The 19,115-nt window shown below is 35.9% G+C and overlaps 1 protein-coding gene across 1 annotated transcript in view; it reads left to right on the top strand.

The window, feature by feature from the left end:
- Ccm3 (programmed cell death protein 10 Ccm3) overlaps positions 1–19,115 on the top strand; it is a 44,489-nt gene that overhangs the window by 4,920 nt on the left and 20,454 nt on the right. Inside the window, exons 2-3 of the mRNA XM_081769025.1 lie at positions 3,367–3,544; positions 11,816–11,948. Coding sequence (XP_081625151.1) covers positions 3,367–3,544; positions 11,816–11,948 — 311 coding nt within the window. The remainder of the gene's footprint in view (positions 1–3,366; positions 3,545–11,815; positions 11,949–19,115) is intronic.

The raw sequence follows: 19,115 nt of genomic DNA, 5'->3' as shown, positions 1-19,115 counted from the left end.
TTATTTAGTTCAAAATATTTTGTCGTTGCGAATTCTGTCGAGGAATTTAAAGCTTAAAATATATAAAAAAGATAATCATGCCTGCCCTGTGTGGTTGTGAAACATGGTTGCTTGAGGGAAGAACATAGACTGAAAGTGTTTAAAAATAAAATCCTGAGACGAATATTCGGACACAAGAGGAACGGGAATAGGGGGGGAAACTTCATAACGAAGAAATGTATAATTTATACGGTTTGCAAAAATCGTTACGGTCATCAAGTCTAGGAGGATCAGGTGGGCAAGTCATGCAGTCAGAATGGAAGAAGGTAGGAACGCTTTCAAGGTTTAACTGGAAATTCAATCGGAAAATGTCCATTAGGAAAACCTAGGGGCAGAAAGGAGGATATTATTAAGATGGATCTTGCACAAATGGGAATACAAAGTAAAAACTGGATCCAGTTAGCTAAGGATAGAAGTCAGTGGAGAGCATTTGTGAACGGGCATTGAACCTTCGGATTTTCCATAAGCCATAGAGAGAGAGAGATTATATTTAAGTTAAGCACAACTGCACAACAACCATGAGTGAGGAGTTAGTTTTTGCACTTCTATTGGGAAGTCCGGGATTCAACCCCGAAATCGAGCATTTTGATAAAAAAAAGTTTTTCTTAATTCCATCTGTAAATGTAGAGGTAGTCCGTGTACTGTGAATCCTGGCCGACTTCCTTTATCGTTTTTAAATCGTTGTTATTATTAATTAACCAGCAGTGACGGATTTGCGAAGGGGGTTAGGTTGGGGATGTCTTACAGATTGAAGCCTGTACCCCGAAATTAAAACAGTCAAAATATTTGTTATGCCTTTCCTCATAAACTTCAAACTCCTCCCAAATAAAAATTAGGAAATTTTAGAAAAAACAAACATTAAGCAGAGAAACACCTCATAAAATACTTTTCTGAATCCGCTACTGATTATTTCTATAAAACGGTATTCAAGGTTGTATCCGGAAGATTATTGCTAAATCATTGCACAGCTACGGTATAACATAAATGTGGAAGTACGCTCTGACGGATATATTGAAAAACATAAGTTTAACTTGTGTGCTAGAAGGCCTACTAATCTCTAAGAAATGGAACACGGATGACTAAAAAGAAATGACGTAGAGAAGAAAAAAATGTCGATAACTCAGAAGTTAATATCCTCTACAATTGTCCTCAAATACTACGTACTGTATGTTTACTTGAATTCATAAAACACGTGCTCCATCCATCATAATGGTGAATTCCAGAGCGAAATATGGTATTTAGGTCATGAAATCTTATTTAACTTTAGAGTATACTATAAGAAGGCTATTCAAATAGAAAAATCATGAAAATGAAAATAGCAAAAATTTCCAAAATTCTCATTTTTTCCCCCAAAAAAGCCGGCTTTTTTGCATCTCTACTTACAATTACTCCTGTTCATTTCGCTACTCCAGTTACCGGTATAATTGTATTTCGCATATATTTGTTAATATCCTAGTTTCTTTATTCCTCACTAACTACGTATGCATCACTGTTGTATTACTGCGCTAAAGTAGTACCTTTGCAAACTCTGTCAGATTAAGAAATAGCGAAAACTGTTTCAATGGACCACTCACTCTTATATGTTGCGAGAAATTTCCGTAATTGAACGCACAAAGTATCGGAAGTGAACTCCAACAATAAAGTCATTTATTTTACATTGGAAGATGTTTATTTCATGTAAAACATTTTGAAACATTTATTTATTTCATACAACATGAATTGTATCTTTGTTTTAAATTAATAGATCCCTTTTAGTATTTATATTTGGCGAACGTCAGTCAGGCTTCTGGATGACTTGATCTACATTTGTTCGTTTATCTGCCGAGCTCCTTCATGGCTAAGCGGTTAGCATACGCGTCTTCGGCGTGGGAGATCCGGGTTCGGTTCCCGCAGGAGCTCATGTTGTTCGGTTTCCACGGTGATCAGTAGGTCCTGTCTCATATAGCCTCGCTGCTGAAAGGGACGTTAAACATAAAATCAGCTCAATTCAACTCGCTTGTCTGCCTATATCACACACACTACAGGGTACAACTTTCGGTCTTTAAGTTAAAATTTTCAGAGTACAAACACGAGACACTCTAAATTTCCTGTATAGATTTTGGTGGCATACCAACGTAAAATTTCAAAATGGCGGTATTTTTTCAAAATAGAGAGTATCTACGCTACATAGCGCAATTTTCAGTCTTTAAAGTTGAAATTTTGACTGTGGAAGCACCAGATATGCTAAATTTGCTGTATAGAATTTCTCGGCGATCCAATGTAAAATTTCAAATTAGCGGCCATTTTTTCGTGAGTAGAAAATTGTTGTAAGTTTTGACCATGACAATCTTGAAATATAAATCATATTTTAGCCCTTCTACCCAAAGACATTGAAATATTTCGGAAAAAAAAAAACACCCGAAAATACCCATATGGGTCCAGGTGGATTGGGCTTTTTCAAAAAAGCCCGGGTTTTTTCAAACCCTGTCTTCAATAAACTGATATAACATATTAGTGTATATATGTACATAAATAGATCACATAACCTCGAAATACATCGATGTATGAGCGCTCCAATATGTACTGTCAGTCGGTTGCTGTCAGTCATTTTCGTATTTCCTGTTCCACTTCCCAACTCATGCGGAATGTATACCAATAATTGGAATCAAACAGATGAAAACCACTTGGAGCTAAATATGAGCTGTACAGCGGCTTGAGGGAGTTGCCATCCAAATTCCGTAAGACGCCTTAAATTGTTTATGCTAGATGAAGTTAGGCATGGTCGTGATATAGCAAAAACGCTTCAGTCAGCAGTGTCGGATATTTCGGCGAATGGTACTCTAGAGTTGGTACCAAAAACACAGTTCGATTCAGGAGTCAGTTCGTCCTCGCCTCTAGGAATGGACAAGCAGCATGCTGTGTCAATCCTAGAACTTGGTAAGCATAACTGACCTTAAATATTTTTGCTTGGTTTCAGACACCGTTAGTTTCGAATTCATAATTCTATTTACATGATTTTTCCAGTGTTTTACCTACTGTATTTTTACGTAATAATGTTACTGTACGAAACTAGCTATGTGAAGAAATTTTCTTATAGTGCCCTGTACAATAAGAAATTGTTGTTTTGTATGATAGCTGGTGCCAATGGACTGCTTTAGCAGTCCGTCTTCTGTTGTATACAATAATTGTTATATTTTCAAGTTTATTCTGTTTATCAAGTTTATTAGAAAATTGAGTAATTAATATTAAAGTAACTTAGAGTTTTCAATTTGTGTGTTATAGAAATTAAATTGTGTGATTTATTAATGTTTTCTTTCTTCTTTTCTTCCCCTATATGTATATGTACAGCTCGAGCGTCGAGATGTGGCTGCATCACAGACTCTTAGGGCGGCGTTGTCAAAGGTTGAATCGGCACATCCAGGTTTCACGTACGACTTTGTTGTTGGTATAATGCGACGTGGAGATCTTAGTGTGAATATGAATGAAAGTGTTCTTCGACTTCAGGGTGCAGCATCTGACACTGACGGTATGTTCCATACGACAAGTCATTATATAATTTTCATAAATCTCTTAATGCTACATTATTTCATTTTACGTAGGCTTTGCGAATATTATTTTATTTGTTAAATTTTAGTTTCATTTATTTGACAGTACATGTTTCACTCATACTGGATACGAATCTTGAAATTGCTGGTAAATTTGAGGAAAAGCTGTCCTTTAAGTTTAGAAAATGGACAATGCATAAGAATAAATCTCTGGTGTATTTTCGTGGCTGTAAATGGTTATTCCAGGCGCTAGGTTGCCATGGCATCTAGAAATACAACTCTAGCACCAAGCTTATCTTTTAACATTATCCCCAGTTTTCTGATTTTTATATTTAAATGGACTAAAAACAAATTATAATAAATTCGTTATTAAGTTCGAAGTTTCCAATTTACCTTGAAACTCAAATATATTTAATGCCGTCGAATTATGAGTATTACCCACTATATCGTTGTATTCTATGGAGAGTTGATTGATTCAAATAGAAATGATTTAAATCAAATTTATTTTGGTTAAAGCAGAAATAAAATCCAATATCTTGAATCTTTCTAAAACACTAATCGAGTGTAAGTCTAAAACTCGCGTCTTAATCCGTATGATGATAAGATCGTAATGCAATTTTAAACAAAGTACTGTATATCGTTTTTTAGATTACAATTAATGAGCCAGGAATTTTGGCAGTGTACTGATGTAATCATTTCACATTGTATAGGAGACTTAAAGGAAATGCATGAATCCATTTAACATTTGGATTCACAATTTTAGTTCAGAATTATGCATATCGTAGTAATGCATATCATAGCCTTTTTACCGTAACTAGAACGTCTACGTATATATAATGGGCTGATCCGTTTGAAAATGAATTTTAAACATAGTTGTACCTACCTCAAAGTGACTTTCTGCCATGCCAGTTTGATTAAAATGCGTGTCCACACGGGAGGGGAGGATCGAACTGTGTCTCAGGCAGGGTTTGCCCAAGTGGGCCCAGCCCGAAAAAACCCGGTGGGTTTTTTCGGGCTGAACCCACCTGGGTTTTTGAGCTTTTTGTTAATATATTATTGCTACAACTAAGTTGATCACACTGAAAGTGATTTTTATCAAATTTTGGACTTTCCTCGGGCGAATTAAATGCTTTCACGTTAAGGTATACAATAACATTCTACATAAGACCTTTATAAAGTTCTGAATGCACTGAATAAATGAAAAAAAAAAAAAAAAAAAAAAAAAAACCTTACCTTAGCTTGAGATAATTATATAACAAATTAATGTATTGATTATGCTTATAGCCTATTTGAAAAAAAAATGCAATTTTATATTTTAGAAAATACTTTCCGTAAATAGTGTGCTCGCCGACTCGGCTATGCCGAGGGACGTTATCCCTCATAGGGGGGACCGGGAGTATGTCACAATTTTCACGTTTTATTTTCTTGTGATGCTCGTGTAAGGCCGAAAATTATAATTTTTAGTATACACATACTTTGTTATCTTGTGCATAACGTATATTTCTCTGTCCAATGTAACTCGCTCTGAACTGGACTTAAGTTATGTACTATGTTTTATGATCAATACAGTTGTGACAATGTACCCCATATTCGGGGTAAGTTGTCACAATATATGGGGCAAACTGTCACATGTTATTCTTGTGGCACTTTCCAGAAATTGGTAGATATTATTAATGCAACTATTACTAATGCAAAAAGACTGTAAATGTTACCAGCATTAAATACTTAGCGTCTGAAAGAGAATCAAAACATAATTAAATGAAAGGGGAAACTATATTAGTTAAATAGGAAAGAAAGTAGGGGGACCTGTAGCTTATATTTTCTCAACATAAAAGATTTATTGTTACATCAAGCTTTGTAGGAAAACCAAAACGGAACTAACTCATAGCTAAGGAATCAAAACTACAAACTGAAAGGTCATAACAAAATGACGAAATTATCAAATCATAGCCTACGTCTACAATAGGCCTACACAAAATTAGCCAATTGCATTTAAGTTGTTTCCTGTTGTAGTTGATGAATTGCAAAGAATTCTTCGGATAGGACTACTGTATAGCTAGAAGAGGAGTAAATATTATTATGAAGTTTAGTGCGTTTTATTAGTACGCACCGCAAACTAGTTTGAAAACGTTTATCCTTTTGCTTCTACAAAGTACCATACCTGGAGATCATCCTCAGAGTCACAGTTAATACACACGTAAAACAAGTTCTGCTTCCCTCAGTTTTCATAGGCTGATTCCGTACATCGAATGCACTGAATCCACTTCTCGCTACATGTACTCGCACTGTATGGATCGCCATAAACTAAACACAATGTATCGTCGTCCTCTGAGGAAGAATCGTAATCTTCTGTGGACCTTCGTTGACATTGTTTATAGGTGCAAAACTATTTGCTTGGGGAGTTCTTATAGCAAGATCACCATGTCTTTTCAGAAATACCGGATACCAATCTGGGCCAGCAATGGCCTTTTCATTCCACGACTCTGGGCATTTCAATCCTAGCGCTTTTGCATAGTTGTAAGCCAAATCGCGAATCTCTTTTGTAGTGAATCCAAATTATATGTGCGAAACTTGTTTTGGTATGATACTAGTAATTCTTCCTAGTATTAGTATTACGAAGAGTAACCTAATGTAAATAAGCATTGGCCGAACTGTAGTACGCCATCTGTAACACGTGCACAAAATCTTGCCAATGTTCTGTTATGGACATGAAATTCTTTAGTAGCTTTAGGCCTACGTATTGATATGGGGTTGTTATTTCTTTTCATAACTCTTGCTGCAACTAGTAGATCTTCCACTGGTGGTGCTTTCCTCTCTGTCTTTCTTTTGTATATTCTCACCGTCTGTGAAACCGAGATAACCCTATCGTTTGTATTATACATAACACACAGTGGGGCACATTGTCACAGTGATAACATGCCCCGTCTTATTTGTGACAACTTGCCCAACGCGTCGCCATTACTCTTTTTACAAAATATCTATACCAAACGACAAAAGTAGGCGCATTCAAAGTAGCACATTATGAAGTTCTATTTCTAACCTACATAACACACACAAAAATATTTGCTTCTATCGCTTTCACGAGCACACCAAACAACAATTTCAGGACTCGGAAAATTTACATTCCGGCACTGAAAACAAAGTTCAACTGACGCAGCACCGTTGTTCCAGCGCATCTCCAAACGAGTACAGTTAGTAGTGACATCTAGTAAGTAAACAAGAAAGCAGCACCGGCGCGCTAATGTTTTCGCTTTTTTCAGAATTGCTACTGTGATAACGTGCCCCAGTCTTCCCTACGTTTGGCGAGTTTAAAGCCGTATGTGCCGGTACTACCAGTAAATATGTAGTGCATTAGTAAAACTATTAGTATTATTTCTTACCTTTGATGGTAGCACAAGTATTCTTCAGTAAAATTTAGTTTTCCAACAATAACAGTTTAGTTCAGTTATTTGTTGGTACTCTTCAAATAAGCATTCTTTAGAATCAACACCAACAACAGCGTAAAAATTCTTGTCAAATTTAAGAAGCTTAATGCTCAGAGTTCCGAAAACTACGTAACACTTACTACTTCAAGTGCTGAATTCAAACTTCCGTACTAGTGGAAGTTTCGATGTACAGTAAAGAAAGCTGCATTTTCGAGGGGGGGAAAAATCGCGAAAGAAATGCTCGGGAAATTCTCGCAATTGAACGCACAAAGCATCGGAACTGAATACTTCAACAATAAAACTATTTATTTTACGCTGGAAGATAATTAATTCCATTTAAGACATTTTGAAACATTTACTTTATAAAATATGAATTATATCTTTGTTAATTGTTTTAAATTAATTTTCTGGAAAGAAACGTCTTGCAACAAATGATCGGGAATTTCACCTAATTGAACGCACAAAATACCGAAAGTGACCTTCAAATACAACCATTTATTTTACGCTATTAAACACGCTGTTATTTGGTGTTCGTATTTGGCAAACGTCACTGAGGCTTCTGGGATCTACATTTGTTCGTTCGTCTGCCTGTACTTCACATACTACAGGGTACCACCTACGATGTTTTAAGTTTAAATTTTCAGGGTACAAGCACGAGACACATTAAATTTCCAGTATAGATTTTGGCGGCATACCAGCGTACAATTTCAAAATGGTGGCTTTAAAAAAAAATAGCGGGTATCCACGCTACAAAGTGCAATTTTCGGTCTTTTAAGTTGAATTTTTTTAGAACATAAGCAAGAGACACTCTAAATTAGATGTATATATTTTGGCGGCTATCTAACATAAAATTTCAAAATGGCGGCCATTTTTTCAAAACAGCAGAGAATAGAAAGTTGTTGCAAGTTGTGACAATGATAATCTTGAAATATAAATCACATTTTAACACTTTTACCCCAAAGACATTGAAATATTTCGAAAAAACCCAATTAAACCCGAAAAAACCGAAAATACCCCAAAAAACCCACATGGGCCCAGGTGGGTTGGGCTTTTTCAAAAAAACCCGGGTTTTTTCAAACCCTGGTCTCAGGAGCATCTCATGTTAGGAGAAAGAAACTTGTTATATAAACTCCTCATTAAAAAGAATTGGATACGCGTTGCAATGTTTTCAACAATTTCACTTGTAAGGGGAAAAGAAGAAAATTTTTCCATAACTTTTTCTTTCATATTCAAATCGATGTTTTTTGTCTTGTCTCACGTGAGAACGGATGAACCGTTTGAAATGATTTTTGAACATAACACTGGGATCGAACCAGTTTTATCATGTCATTTTCAATGAAATGCATATCCTAAATGCTATGGAAGAGAGGATTTAAAATGTATTCCAAGATGTTCTTACGTAATCCTTATATTCGGAAGATGTAACATCGTATAAAATCTCCTTATTATAAGTAGTTGGCGTTTTAGAGAATTGTGCTTCTAAGGGGGAATACAGTTTTTATGTTATCCTCAGTATGTAAAAAATAATATCGACGTTGTCTGTTTCATCATCACAGGAAAAGGTGTGAACTATTTGAAATGAAGTTTTGAACATAGTTAGCACTTGACTGGAGACAGAGTTTTTATCTTATCACTTTACCAAGATGCGTATCCTAAGAGGGAAAGAGTTCAAAATTTATGACGAAAATATTTATCTCACGAGCCCTTCTAGTTAGTTAGATGGAACTCTGTATATAAAATATTTATTAAAGTAAGTTGAGACGAGTCCAGGGAGTTTGGAAATTCTGGCTCTAAACGAGGAACATTTCACAGCTCCGTGATTTTTGCCCGTCAAGGTTATTGCCTGTGAGTGAATTTGGTGAATTTCTCCGAAAGAAAATGTGGCTTTTGCCCTAAAAGAATTAGTCTTTGTCCGTTCAAAGCTCACTTGGCATAAGCTGGGTTCGAATCATTAACCTCTCACACGAGAGGTGAGATACCTATTACCGAGTTACCCTTTGTTTGGAGCTCTTACTTTTTTTTTTTTTTTTTTGCTATTGTTGCAATTCTTTTGTTTTTTCTCGTTTGTTTTCTGTTTTGTTACTTATCCTTTTACATTTTCCAGGGTGTCTATCGGTCACGAAGTCACAAAACAGTCATGAAAGTCAAGAAATTGAGCTTTTGGTCACGATTTTTTTTTTTTTTCACAAATATAAATAGATAGTGGAACATTTTGTTCTGTAAAACGTCAAAATTCACCTCCAAAATAGTCGATGATCGACTTTAGACGCTGGCAAATCGCAAAGCACGCTTCTATACAATGCATGAAAATTCGGCCTAATTCGCACCCAGATTCAAAAGAGCGATCGAGATGTTGCCTTTCTTGAAGAAATACGTCAATCAAGTGTCACCAAACTCTCCGGATACAAAATTTTTACGTTATACGGAAGAGTTTAGTGGACGAATTGCTACAAGCGAAACTAGCGAAACTTTCATTCCTGTAACCAGTAGCATTGGAACTAATACACTATCTGACAAATTTTCAGTCGGGACAAGCCTCTTTTACCATTCATGTTTGACGAACTGTATTTTCCGTATTATTGACGAACTGTGGTCCGTAGTATTGGTATTCTCTTCTTGAAAAAGAGTGTAATGTGTTCTGTTAAAACAGCCAAGCAACTGATAGCTGTGGATTTGACAGAGACAGAGAATCTTCTGGATGTTAGATCAGTGGATACTGGTTTTGGTTCAACAGCATCATGCAAAGGAATATAAGAACTTGGATTTAAAAAAAGAAAAGAAAAGTATATCATTAGAAATCACCATTGCGCAAAGTTACGGTGAGAGAATCATCATGCCTTTCTCCGTATGTGATGACAAATAGTTCTTGGAGAGAATCTTTATTAGTAGTGCTACACTGGAACTGATCTCGAAAAGCTATGTAGCCTACGTCGAAGCAGATTAAATTAAGGAAAGTTATTGATCGCTGTGTGAGAAACCACATATTCAAGAAGTGTGTAAATCGTTTAATTGGAAGAAAGACAGGTTAGATGTATTTCTTACGAAAATTTTTGATCATGATGAAAAACTTGTAGAATTTTCTAAAAGTATACTCACAATGTTTCAAGGAAATAGTGTTGTAGAAAGAGGATTTTCTGTTAACAAAGAGTGTTCAGTAGAGAACCTCTCTGAACATTCTTTGATTTCCCAACGTTCCGTATATTGTGCCGTACTATCCATTGGAGGTTTATATAAGGTGTCGGTAACAAAATCTATGATCATAGCTGTGGGAAATCCCTCGTTGAAACGAATGGAAGCTTTGAAGCAAAAACGAGATGAACGCGAAAGCCTGAACAAAATCATAATGGAAGCAGAATACCTTAAAGAGTTGAAGGAGAAGAAAAGGTGATTGTTACAACAGACCGAAAAGGAAGTTGAAGCACTTCAGAAGGAGATCGAAAAAGTTCAAACAAGGGTAAAACAATATTAGTCAACTTAAAAGAGAGATAGAATCCACCAGTACAACTGTTTACAATCAGTGTGACATTTTTGAAGGACTGCTAAGGATTTCTCAATATATGTACATCATGTATAGATAGGATCTATGTAATTTTAAGATTAGTGTATTTGTGAGTGTTTGCTGTTGATTAGTTACCGAACAGAACAGAATATACAGTGTACAGTGAATATACTGAAAGTGATGTGAGAAGTCACCAAGTTCTTATTGCTCCAGGGAAAAGCCTTTGAAAGTAGAGAGAAGATGAAGATAAGTGCTACAGAATATAGGTACTGTTATTAATTTTTGATTGTTATTACGAAATTGTATGGTTTGGTAAAGCAAAGATCACGAAAAATGCACAAAATTTCATATTGGAAGTTTAGTAGATACCCTGCATTTTCTTGAATTTGTTTTAATTTTTATCTTGGGTATATTTATTATAATTTTGTTTTATTTTTACATTTTATCGAGCTTTCATTTGCTTTTCTCTCTGTTAGAAGTGGTTTTGATTATTTTTTTTTTGTATTTATTTATTGGCGGTCTTTTTATGAGTAATATGTGTTGGCCATTGTCCTTTCCGTGATGGGGACAAATAGCCTCCATTAAACATCGATCAATCAATCAGTCAACGCTCCAAACAAGGAACCTTTGTTTTGTCGAGTTTGTTTGACGTTCAGTTAACAAATGTTTGTCAGCACCAATGAGATCACAAATTTAAATCATGGCGTCATACTCTACATCGTCGCGCGTTGGACGATCACGAGAAACAACAGCTTAATTGAGCGTTATAACGGGCACCGACGGGGAAAAGGAGTGAAGAGAGAGCAGGAGTAAGTCCTTACGACAAGAAAAATACTCGTGCAAAGGCAGCCATTAGCAAATTTCAAGATTACGGAATCATGCGCTAAGTAGATTCTGTTCTTTACATACCATAAATTAAGATATCGCAGCGAACGAAATTATTGTTGAACACACTGTAGAAGTTTTCTTTCTTTGACGTAAAAAATGTGCCGATTTGCAAGACGTTGAAAACTTCATTGAAATTGGTTCTTTTGATTTTAAGTTGCCGACAGAAGAATAAGTACGGGTGGATAGATACACATTTTTACTCGAGCCTTATATTGCCAGGAAATAACGTTACAAAGGAAATGAAAAGACGCTTTACAAAAAATTAACCATGTAATATGCTGAATACTAGATAAATTATTGTACATAATATTTAAGGCAAGGTATTAGTTGACAATGAGCAGTAGACCGTGATACTAAGTTTTTAATATGTAAAGCCTCTATCATACTGAAAATAGTTGAATATAACATTTTGTGCATTACTTTTATATATTGTGTTACAGCTGTTGAATATAGGTTGAGTCGTTCAGAAGATGCCTTCCAAGAATTGAATAGAAAGTCTGCTGCCTTAAAGAAAATTTTGAGCCGTATTCCAGATGAAATAAATGATAGGAAAACCTTTTTGGAGACTATAAAGTAAGTTGTGATTTAAATTAAACTTATTTATTACCATATTCCTAATGAAATCAGTAGTTTGAGTTTCAGTTTTTGAATATTTCAAAAGACTTATTAACGGCTTTCTTTATTCAACGGAATAAGGTCTCTATTTTATCTTCTGTTGGTAATATTTACATCTTTGTAAATGGCTATAACATCTCGAGGAAGAAATATAATCAAAGAAAATTTACTATGTGAAAGATTTTTATTGGAAATAATTCACGTAGTAATATAAAGCAATTCCAAGAAACTCATGATTTAACGATTATGCATTCTTCCATTTAACAAATTTTCTCTCGTTACGTTTCTTCCGTAAGATATTACATGCATTATATATATATATATAAAATATATATATATATTATCAATACAAGATAGAGGAGAGACCGTGATCTTTTGAATAAAGGAAGCCGTTAAGTGATCCGAACTATTCAGATCTTAAGAATCGAAACATTTGGATTATCAGGAACATGAAAATGAGTAAGTTTAATTTCAACTAATGTTCCGTACGTCCTTTACTTAACTGTAAGTTTTTTAATCATATTTAGTTTTTACTCAGTTTGTTTAACTAAGAGTTATAGTACCATAAAAGTAGGTACATTATATATATATATATATATATATATATATATATATATATATATATATTTAAATGCATAAAAGTGTTTATCATATGTATAGAGAGAACACATTACTATGATTATAATGAATTAATTGATTACTTTTAATCAGACCACCTTCAATGTTCAGTAAATTGTAAAGTAAATGCATCAATGTGAAGCTAGTGACATTTCTCATTTTCTTTTCACTGAATTTTATTTAATTTTTAAATTTATCAAGCATTAATCAAAACAAAAATCTTACCAAAGTACCCAAATAGCAGTTCAACACAAACGTTTCGGCGACAAATTCTCGCATAGATTATTACCAAGAAGATTTAATAGCAATAATTCTAGAACCATAAATGTTTCTGTAATGGAGAAAACTGATCAAAACATTTAGTTCTACAAGGGCAGAATTTCTTAAGAGACACACATTGAATATGGCGATGCTGTTTGAGAGTGCTTTTGGTGAGAACATTTTTGTCTTGATTATTTGATATAAAGACTGTTAATGTCATTAAGTAATTCTTTGAAGAATTATTTACTGTATGCTTTTTTGTTATTACTAATATAATTAGAGGAAATTTTGGATTAGAATTACCAGATTATTGATAATAATTTATTAGTTCACAGTAACTAATTAAAATAGGTATATACGTTCTACTTTTTCTGGTAAATGAATAACTTGTCAAACGAATGGATCAGTTGGAATTCAGTTTTCAGTACTGCGGATAAAATTATGCTCTCTACATCAAAGAAAACAATAAAAATTGGACAGCTAGCTCCGAAGTTATTAACTACTGAGTTTCGTTTCACAATGTGAAACTACAGTAGGTTTCCAGACTACGTAAATTCAATACTCCAACTGCAATACATCTGAAACTACTAGTTGAAATTGATTGCAATAGAGGAATACAATCAAAGATAGATTCTGTTCCTCAGACGTCTTTTCTTGGAAACTGAATCCATATTAAAAAGTCATTACTCGCTATATCTTACTATTTTTGCTTTATGAGGATTAACATTAAAACTGTAAGTGGTATTTTACAGATATGTAGAAGACACATTCGTCACATGGCCCCGTGGCAGACAGAACTCGACGAATTTTTACATCTGAATTCTATACACCACAACATTCAGTTCACAAGAGAAACAGAAACAGAAGGAAGACTCCCATTTTTGGACGTACTCGTATTCAAGAAACCAGATGGAAGTCTAGACCACTCAGTCTATAGGAAACCCACGCACACTGATCTCTACCTCGATGGTACAAGTTTTCATCATCCTGCACAGAAGATGGGGGTGTTAAATACTCTAATACATAGAGCACATCAAATAGCAGATTCAGATAATATAAGCATAGAACTCTCTCACCTCGCAACGGTATTTAAATTCAACGGATATTCGTCGAAACAGATCAAGACAGCCATGAAAAAATACAGCAACAGAAATTGCGTCACAAAAGAGGACAATATGGCAGATAAGGAAAATACTGCAGTCATTCCATACATGGAAGAAACTCCAATCAACTAGCACAACTACTGAAGAAATTCTACATCGAGACTGTACACTGACCCCCCCCCCCCCGAAGATCAAGAGTTTACTACCCACCCCAAAAGACCCATTGGGATTATAGACACCGGGCATCTATAGGAGCACATGTGAATATAACGTCACTTACAAAGGCGAAACGGAAAGGAATTTTGAAGACAGAATGAAAGAACACCAGCGACACATCAGATCGAAACAACCGGAAAAATCTGCAATAGCCGAACACTGCTTACAATACAGTCGTAATTTTATATGGAACTGAAGTGAAGTTCTAAAGAAAAGCAAACAGTTCTGGGACAGGAAAATCCTTGAAACTCTATTCATTCGTACACACAAGTCCCCCAACAGAGACGAAGGTTATCATCTACCTGACATCTGGCTTCAGCTTCTCAGTACGAAAAGAACCAACAGCCAGAGAACAATTTCCACCGGCACCATTACAGCACACTATTGGCCAATAACAACAACCAATAGAAGCACAGCAACCCTTAAGACTACAATATAAATTGTATGACCAGCACACTCCAACCCATAGCTCTGAAGATGTTACCGCCATAGGGTAACGAAAGCTCAGCACAGCAACATTCACTCTGGCAGCAATCCCGAGAACATTGGATTAATTACAAAATCTACTTGTTGCTAACTATTTCCGTTTTATCCACTATGCAATTAGTATTGTAATCGAATAAACGTTCATCGCTTCCGGTTTCAGCAGATAGGTAAGAGTCTAGACAAGACGTATTCTTGGAGTGCTGAATTTGTCAAAAACCGTTTTTGCTTTATGGAAATAAATATTGAAATCGAAAGTATCATACTAGTATGTAAATTCCAACCACTTTCGGTTTAGGTAGTGTTGCAGATAGTGATGGTGTGTTCTCGTGAGACGCTGAATCGATTGCTGAAATCTAGTTGTCGCTACCTTTTTTGTTATATGGCGATCAACGTTAAAACTGGAAGCGTTTGATTTCTACTACTTCCGATTTGAATGAAAGGTTAACGGAAGATTTGGGATGCTGAATCGCTTGCAAGAAACCACTTCTCAGTATCTCTTACGTTTTTTTGCTCTGATTCCTGTCGACAGAGAGACTGATTGAAAAGTCATAACATAAGAAGAGGTGTCGCCATTTTAAAACTGTACATGTTCACTCATGATCACTAAGAAGTATTATTAATAGTTAAATGGTGGGTATTATGGTTTTACTTTTATCTGATATCGAACTTCCGAAGATTTATTTCAATATGAATTAACTGACCATGCGTTATGGCGCACAATGGTAATGACTCCCAGTTATGACGTCTTCAGTTTTATTAAAATAGAGAGATGAATAAAGGAAAATATAAAGTTCAGGGGAAGGTAAAGAAGGGAGAGGGAGGATAGGAAGGAGGAGTTAGAATGATCTTATTCAAGAAATAAGTTGACTCGGAATAGTAGGAGGCAAAAGGAAAACAATGCAGGTAAAGAATGTAGGAAAGTCCATAATAAAGGTGGAAGAAGGGAAAAGAGGGAGATGATGCAGGGGATAACCGTTGAAATATAGTTAAGATCCTAAATGAGTATTGTACGTATGTTGTACTCCCGTTAAATTTCCTGAGAATCAAGGTTAAACTCGTTGCTGCGTAACACATGTTAAGCCATACAACTCAGACTGGATCTAAGTAAATATACAAGTCGGTGTTACTCAAACCCATCCTAGACGATGAAAAATGTTAGGTTTGATTACTGTAATAATTGTTTCTAGTCAAAGTGTATTCATTTATTAACTTGATGCTTCTTACTCAACAGTTAAATCATTCTTGAACTTACGAAGGGCAGAAAAATCAACTGAAACGTTGCATTATTCATATTTTGAAGTTCTCGAATATTCTCAAACTCGATGGCTATTATCACTAGTTCTGTTGTCTGGATTACATCGTAGAACCATAGCTGATTATACGGAAGATTTACTTCCTTTATGACCTACGTCATGCATCAGTGACAACCCCAACTGTCATATATATTCATGCAGTGAAATAGTTACCAATCTTTTACCTTATGCTGTAGGTTTCTATACTTACAACTAAGACCATTCACACATTCATACCATATCAAACAGGATAGAAACATATAAGTTAGGTTAATCATTGTTTTAGAAAAGAAAATCAACTAGCTACATTTCATACACTTGTATTACATTCAGTAATGAAAGCTAAGAAAAAAGATAAATTCAGTTATAAGATCACAAGGGTTCAGTTATACTTTGAATTATATAGACAAATATTTAAATTAACAATTCGAGTTAGTTATTTAAACATATTTCGTTCTCCAAATCGCCTCATCAGAATTTCTTATTAAACATAAGTTAAAATCATATGCAAAATGACAAAAGTAGCTGAATATTTAATATATGACGTTTACATTAAAAGGGGCGAATTCTCATTGATGTTTACACGAGTATTTATAAAACAATTAAATCGAGACCTTCATGTGGTCTAGTTCTCGATGGTGAGCAACAGAAAATCTCAAAACGAGTCCAACTTTCTCGCAGATTCTGTTAATTTATTCCTATTATATATCGGATTCACTCTTTTACTGATTGCACTGTCCATGCACGATTTGAGCTTCAATATATATTGCACTTATCCAGTATTTCAGTTCTACGAAATTAACGTTTGTACTTGTCCATACTAAAATATATAGATAAAGAAAGATATCAAAATAATCGAAATAGTCACACGTCGGGTCCACAAAATTATCATTGTCATAATTCGAGATTCCATTTTTCAAAATAGGTTATTATTTAGTTGGTTCTCAAATGATGGTTAATCTGAACGAAGATTATTTATTGATATAAACACTGAGAGCTATGAACGACAATTTCATGTAATGTTGAAGAACGTACCGATATGTGGTAAGTTATTATCCAGCAAGGAAAGTGTCACCAATAGAAGTGCCTCAAATAAATTTTGAAAATCGTGTAACTGTGTTATTAAATGTAATTTACTGCTACGTCACTATTCACTATTAGCTTCAATTTGCACAAATGAAAAGTACTCATATTGTGGAGATTCCGTAATGACAAAGGAGACGGGGTGAGGGGAAAGGCTATCCCAATATACATGTTTCAGAATCCTGCACTACTCATTCAACAATTTTTATAGAGGGAGTTAGGCTACAGGCATATAATTTGAAGTACTCACCAACTACATCTGTAAAAATCGTTGCGGAAGTACCGCAGGATTCTGAAAGTTGGATATTTGGATAGGGCATATACTAGTTCCTAAGTGAAGTCATGACCCGACAACGGTAGGTCTCACAATTTTCATGTTCATTTTTTCATGTTTTCGGCAGCTCCGAAAGGAAGCATTTGTGCACCCAGATTGGTCTATACTTTTCATCTTGGTGTCTGGAATCACGTCGCATACGTTGTCGGTGTTGATTTGAAACACCCTATATATACAGGGTGAGTCAAAAGCCCTTGGACATCTGCATAAGTTTGAAAATCGACGGGAAAAGTAAAAAGTGATGATGGGAACAGAGGTTTGATGAGGGGCCGCAACTATTGGAGTGTATGTCATTCATGGCCGCCATCTTAAAATCCGCCATTTTGGATTCGTCATTTTTTTTAATGGGAAGGAGGTGTATGACACATCAAATAACACTACCCTTGAGCTCAGGAATTTAGTGGTGTGATTCTTTTTTTTTTCTATCTTATACAGTTTAGAAGTTATTAATGAACAAAGGTGGGAAATTACCTTGATACTGAATGTTACAACACATGTTCTACATGTTGTCCATCCCGTGCAATGCACAACTGTAGTCGCCGCAACCACTCTGACTGCACACGGAGGAGAATGTCTCCTGAAATTTGGTCACAGGCCTGTTAAATGTGCGTTCCTCCAGGTGTCTCAAATCACGGATTGTCTCAGCATACACTATCTGCTTAAGATATCCCCATAGATAAAAATCAAGGGGCGTTAAGTCAGGGGATCTGGGTGGCCACTCCACAGGACCACGGCAACCAATCCACTTCCCTGGCAGTTGCTCATTCAACCATTCACGGACACCAAGTCCATAGTGTGGAGGAGGGGCTCCATCGTGCTGAAAATAAGATGGAAAAGTGCCGTTAGCGTTCAGTGTGGTAGGGGACACAAAGTCCTGTAGCAGCATCAGATACTGTGATGCAGTTAAGGTGTTGTAAATGAAAAATGGTCCAATGATGCGGGTATCCCATATGCCACACCACACCATCACCTTCGCTGGACTATGTTCTCGACTCGAGTCAACCCAGTTCGGATTTGCGTCACACCAGTATCGACAATTATGTCGATTAACCTCCCCGTTCAAAGTGAAATATGTCTTGTCGCTGAAAGTATGCCCTTGGCAAACGCAAGATCCAGTTCGTGTTGTTCAGTAGCCCACATGTAGAACTCTAACCGGCGATCAGGGTCATCCTCGTTCAGTTTATGTTGCGTGTGCAGCTTGTAAGGATGCCACTGATTGGCGTGCAATATCCGGACAACGAAGGATTGGCTTATTGCACGTGCTAGGGACACACGACGGGTACTTCGTTTAGGACTTTTCACAAACGACGCAACAACCGCCGTTGCAGTGTCCTCATTCGTGGCAGTCTTTGGTTGCCCACTACGTGCCCTATCTTGAACAGAGCCCGTCTCCCGGAATTTGGTGATCACGTGAGCCACCGTGCTGTGCGATACCGGTTCTCTATCTGGGTGCCTGCTGTTGTAGTCAGCTGCTATTGTTCGGTAGCTGCGTTCTCCTGATATAAGGATGATTTCGATCTTCTGTTCACGTGTCAGACCCATTTTAGATCACCTGGAACAGAGAGATCAAGGTAATTTCCCACCTTTGAACATTAATAACTTCTAAACAGTACAAGATAGAAAAAAAATCACACCACTAAATTCCTGAGCTCAAGCTAGTGTTATTTGATGTGTCATACACCCCGCTTCCCATTAAAAAAAAAAATGACTTGAATCCAAAATGGCGGCCATG

The sequence above is a fragment of the Thermobia domestica genome, chromosome 8, assembly GCF_964235325.1.
Source record: "Thermobia domestica chromosome 8, izTheDome1.hap1.1, whole genome shotgun sequence".
Lineage (NCBI taxonomy): Eukaryota > Metazoa > Arthropoda > Insecta > Zygentoma > Lepismatidae > Thermobia > Thermobia domestica.
The sequence above is the reverse complement of the archived record's forward strand: the minus strand, read 5'-3'. Positions and strand labels throughout refer to the sequence as shown.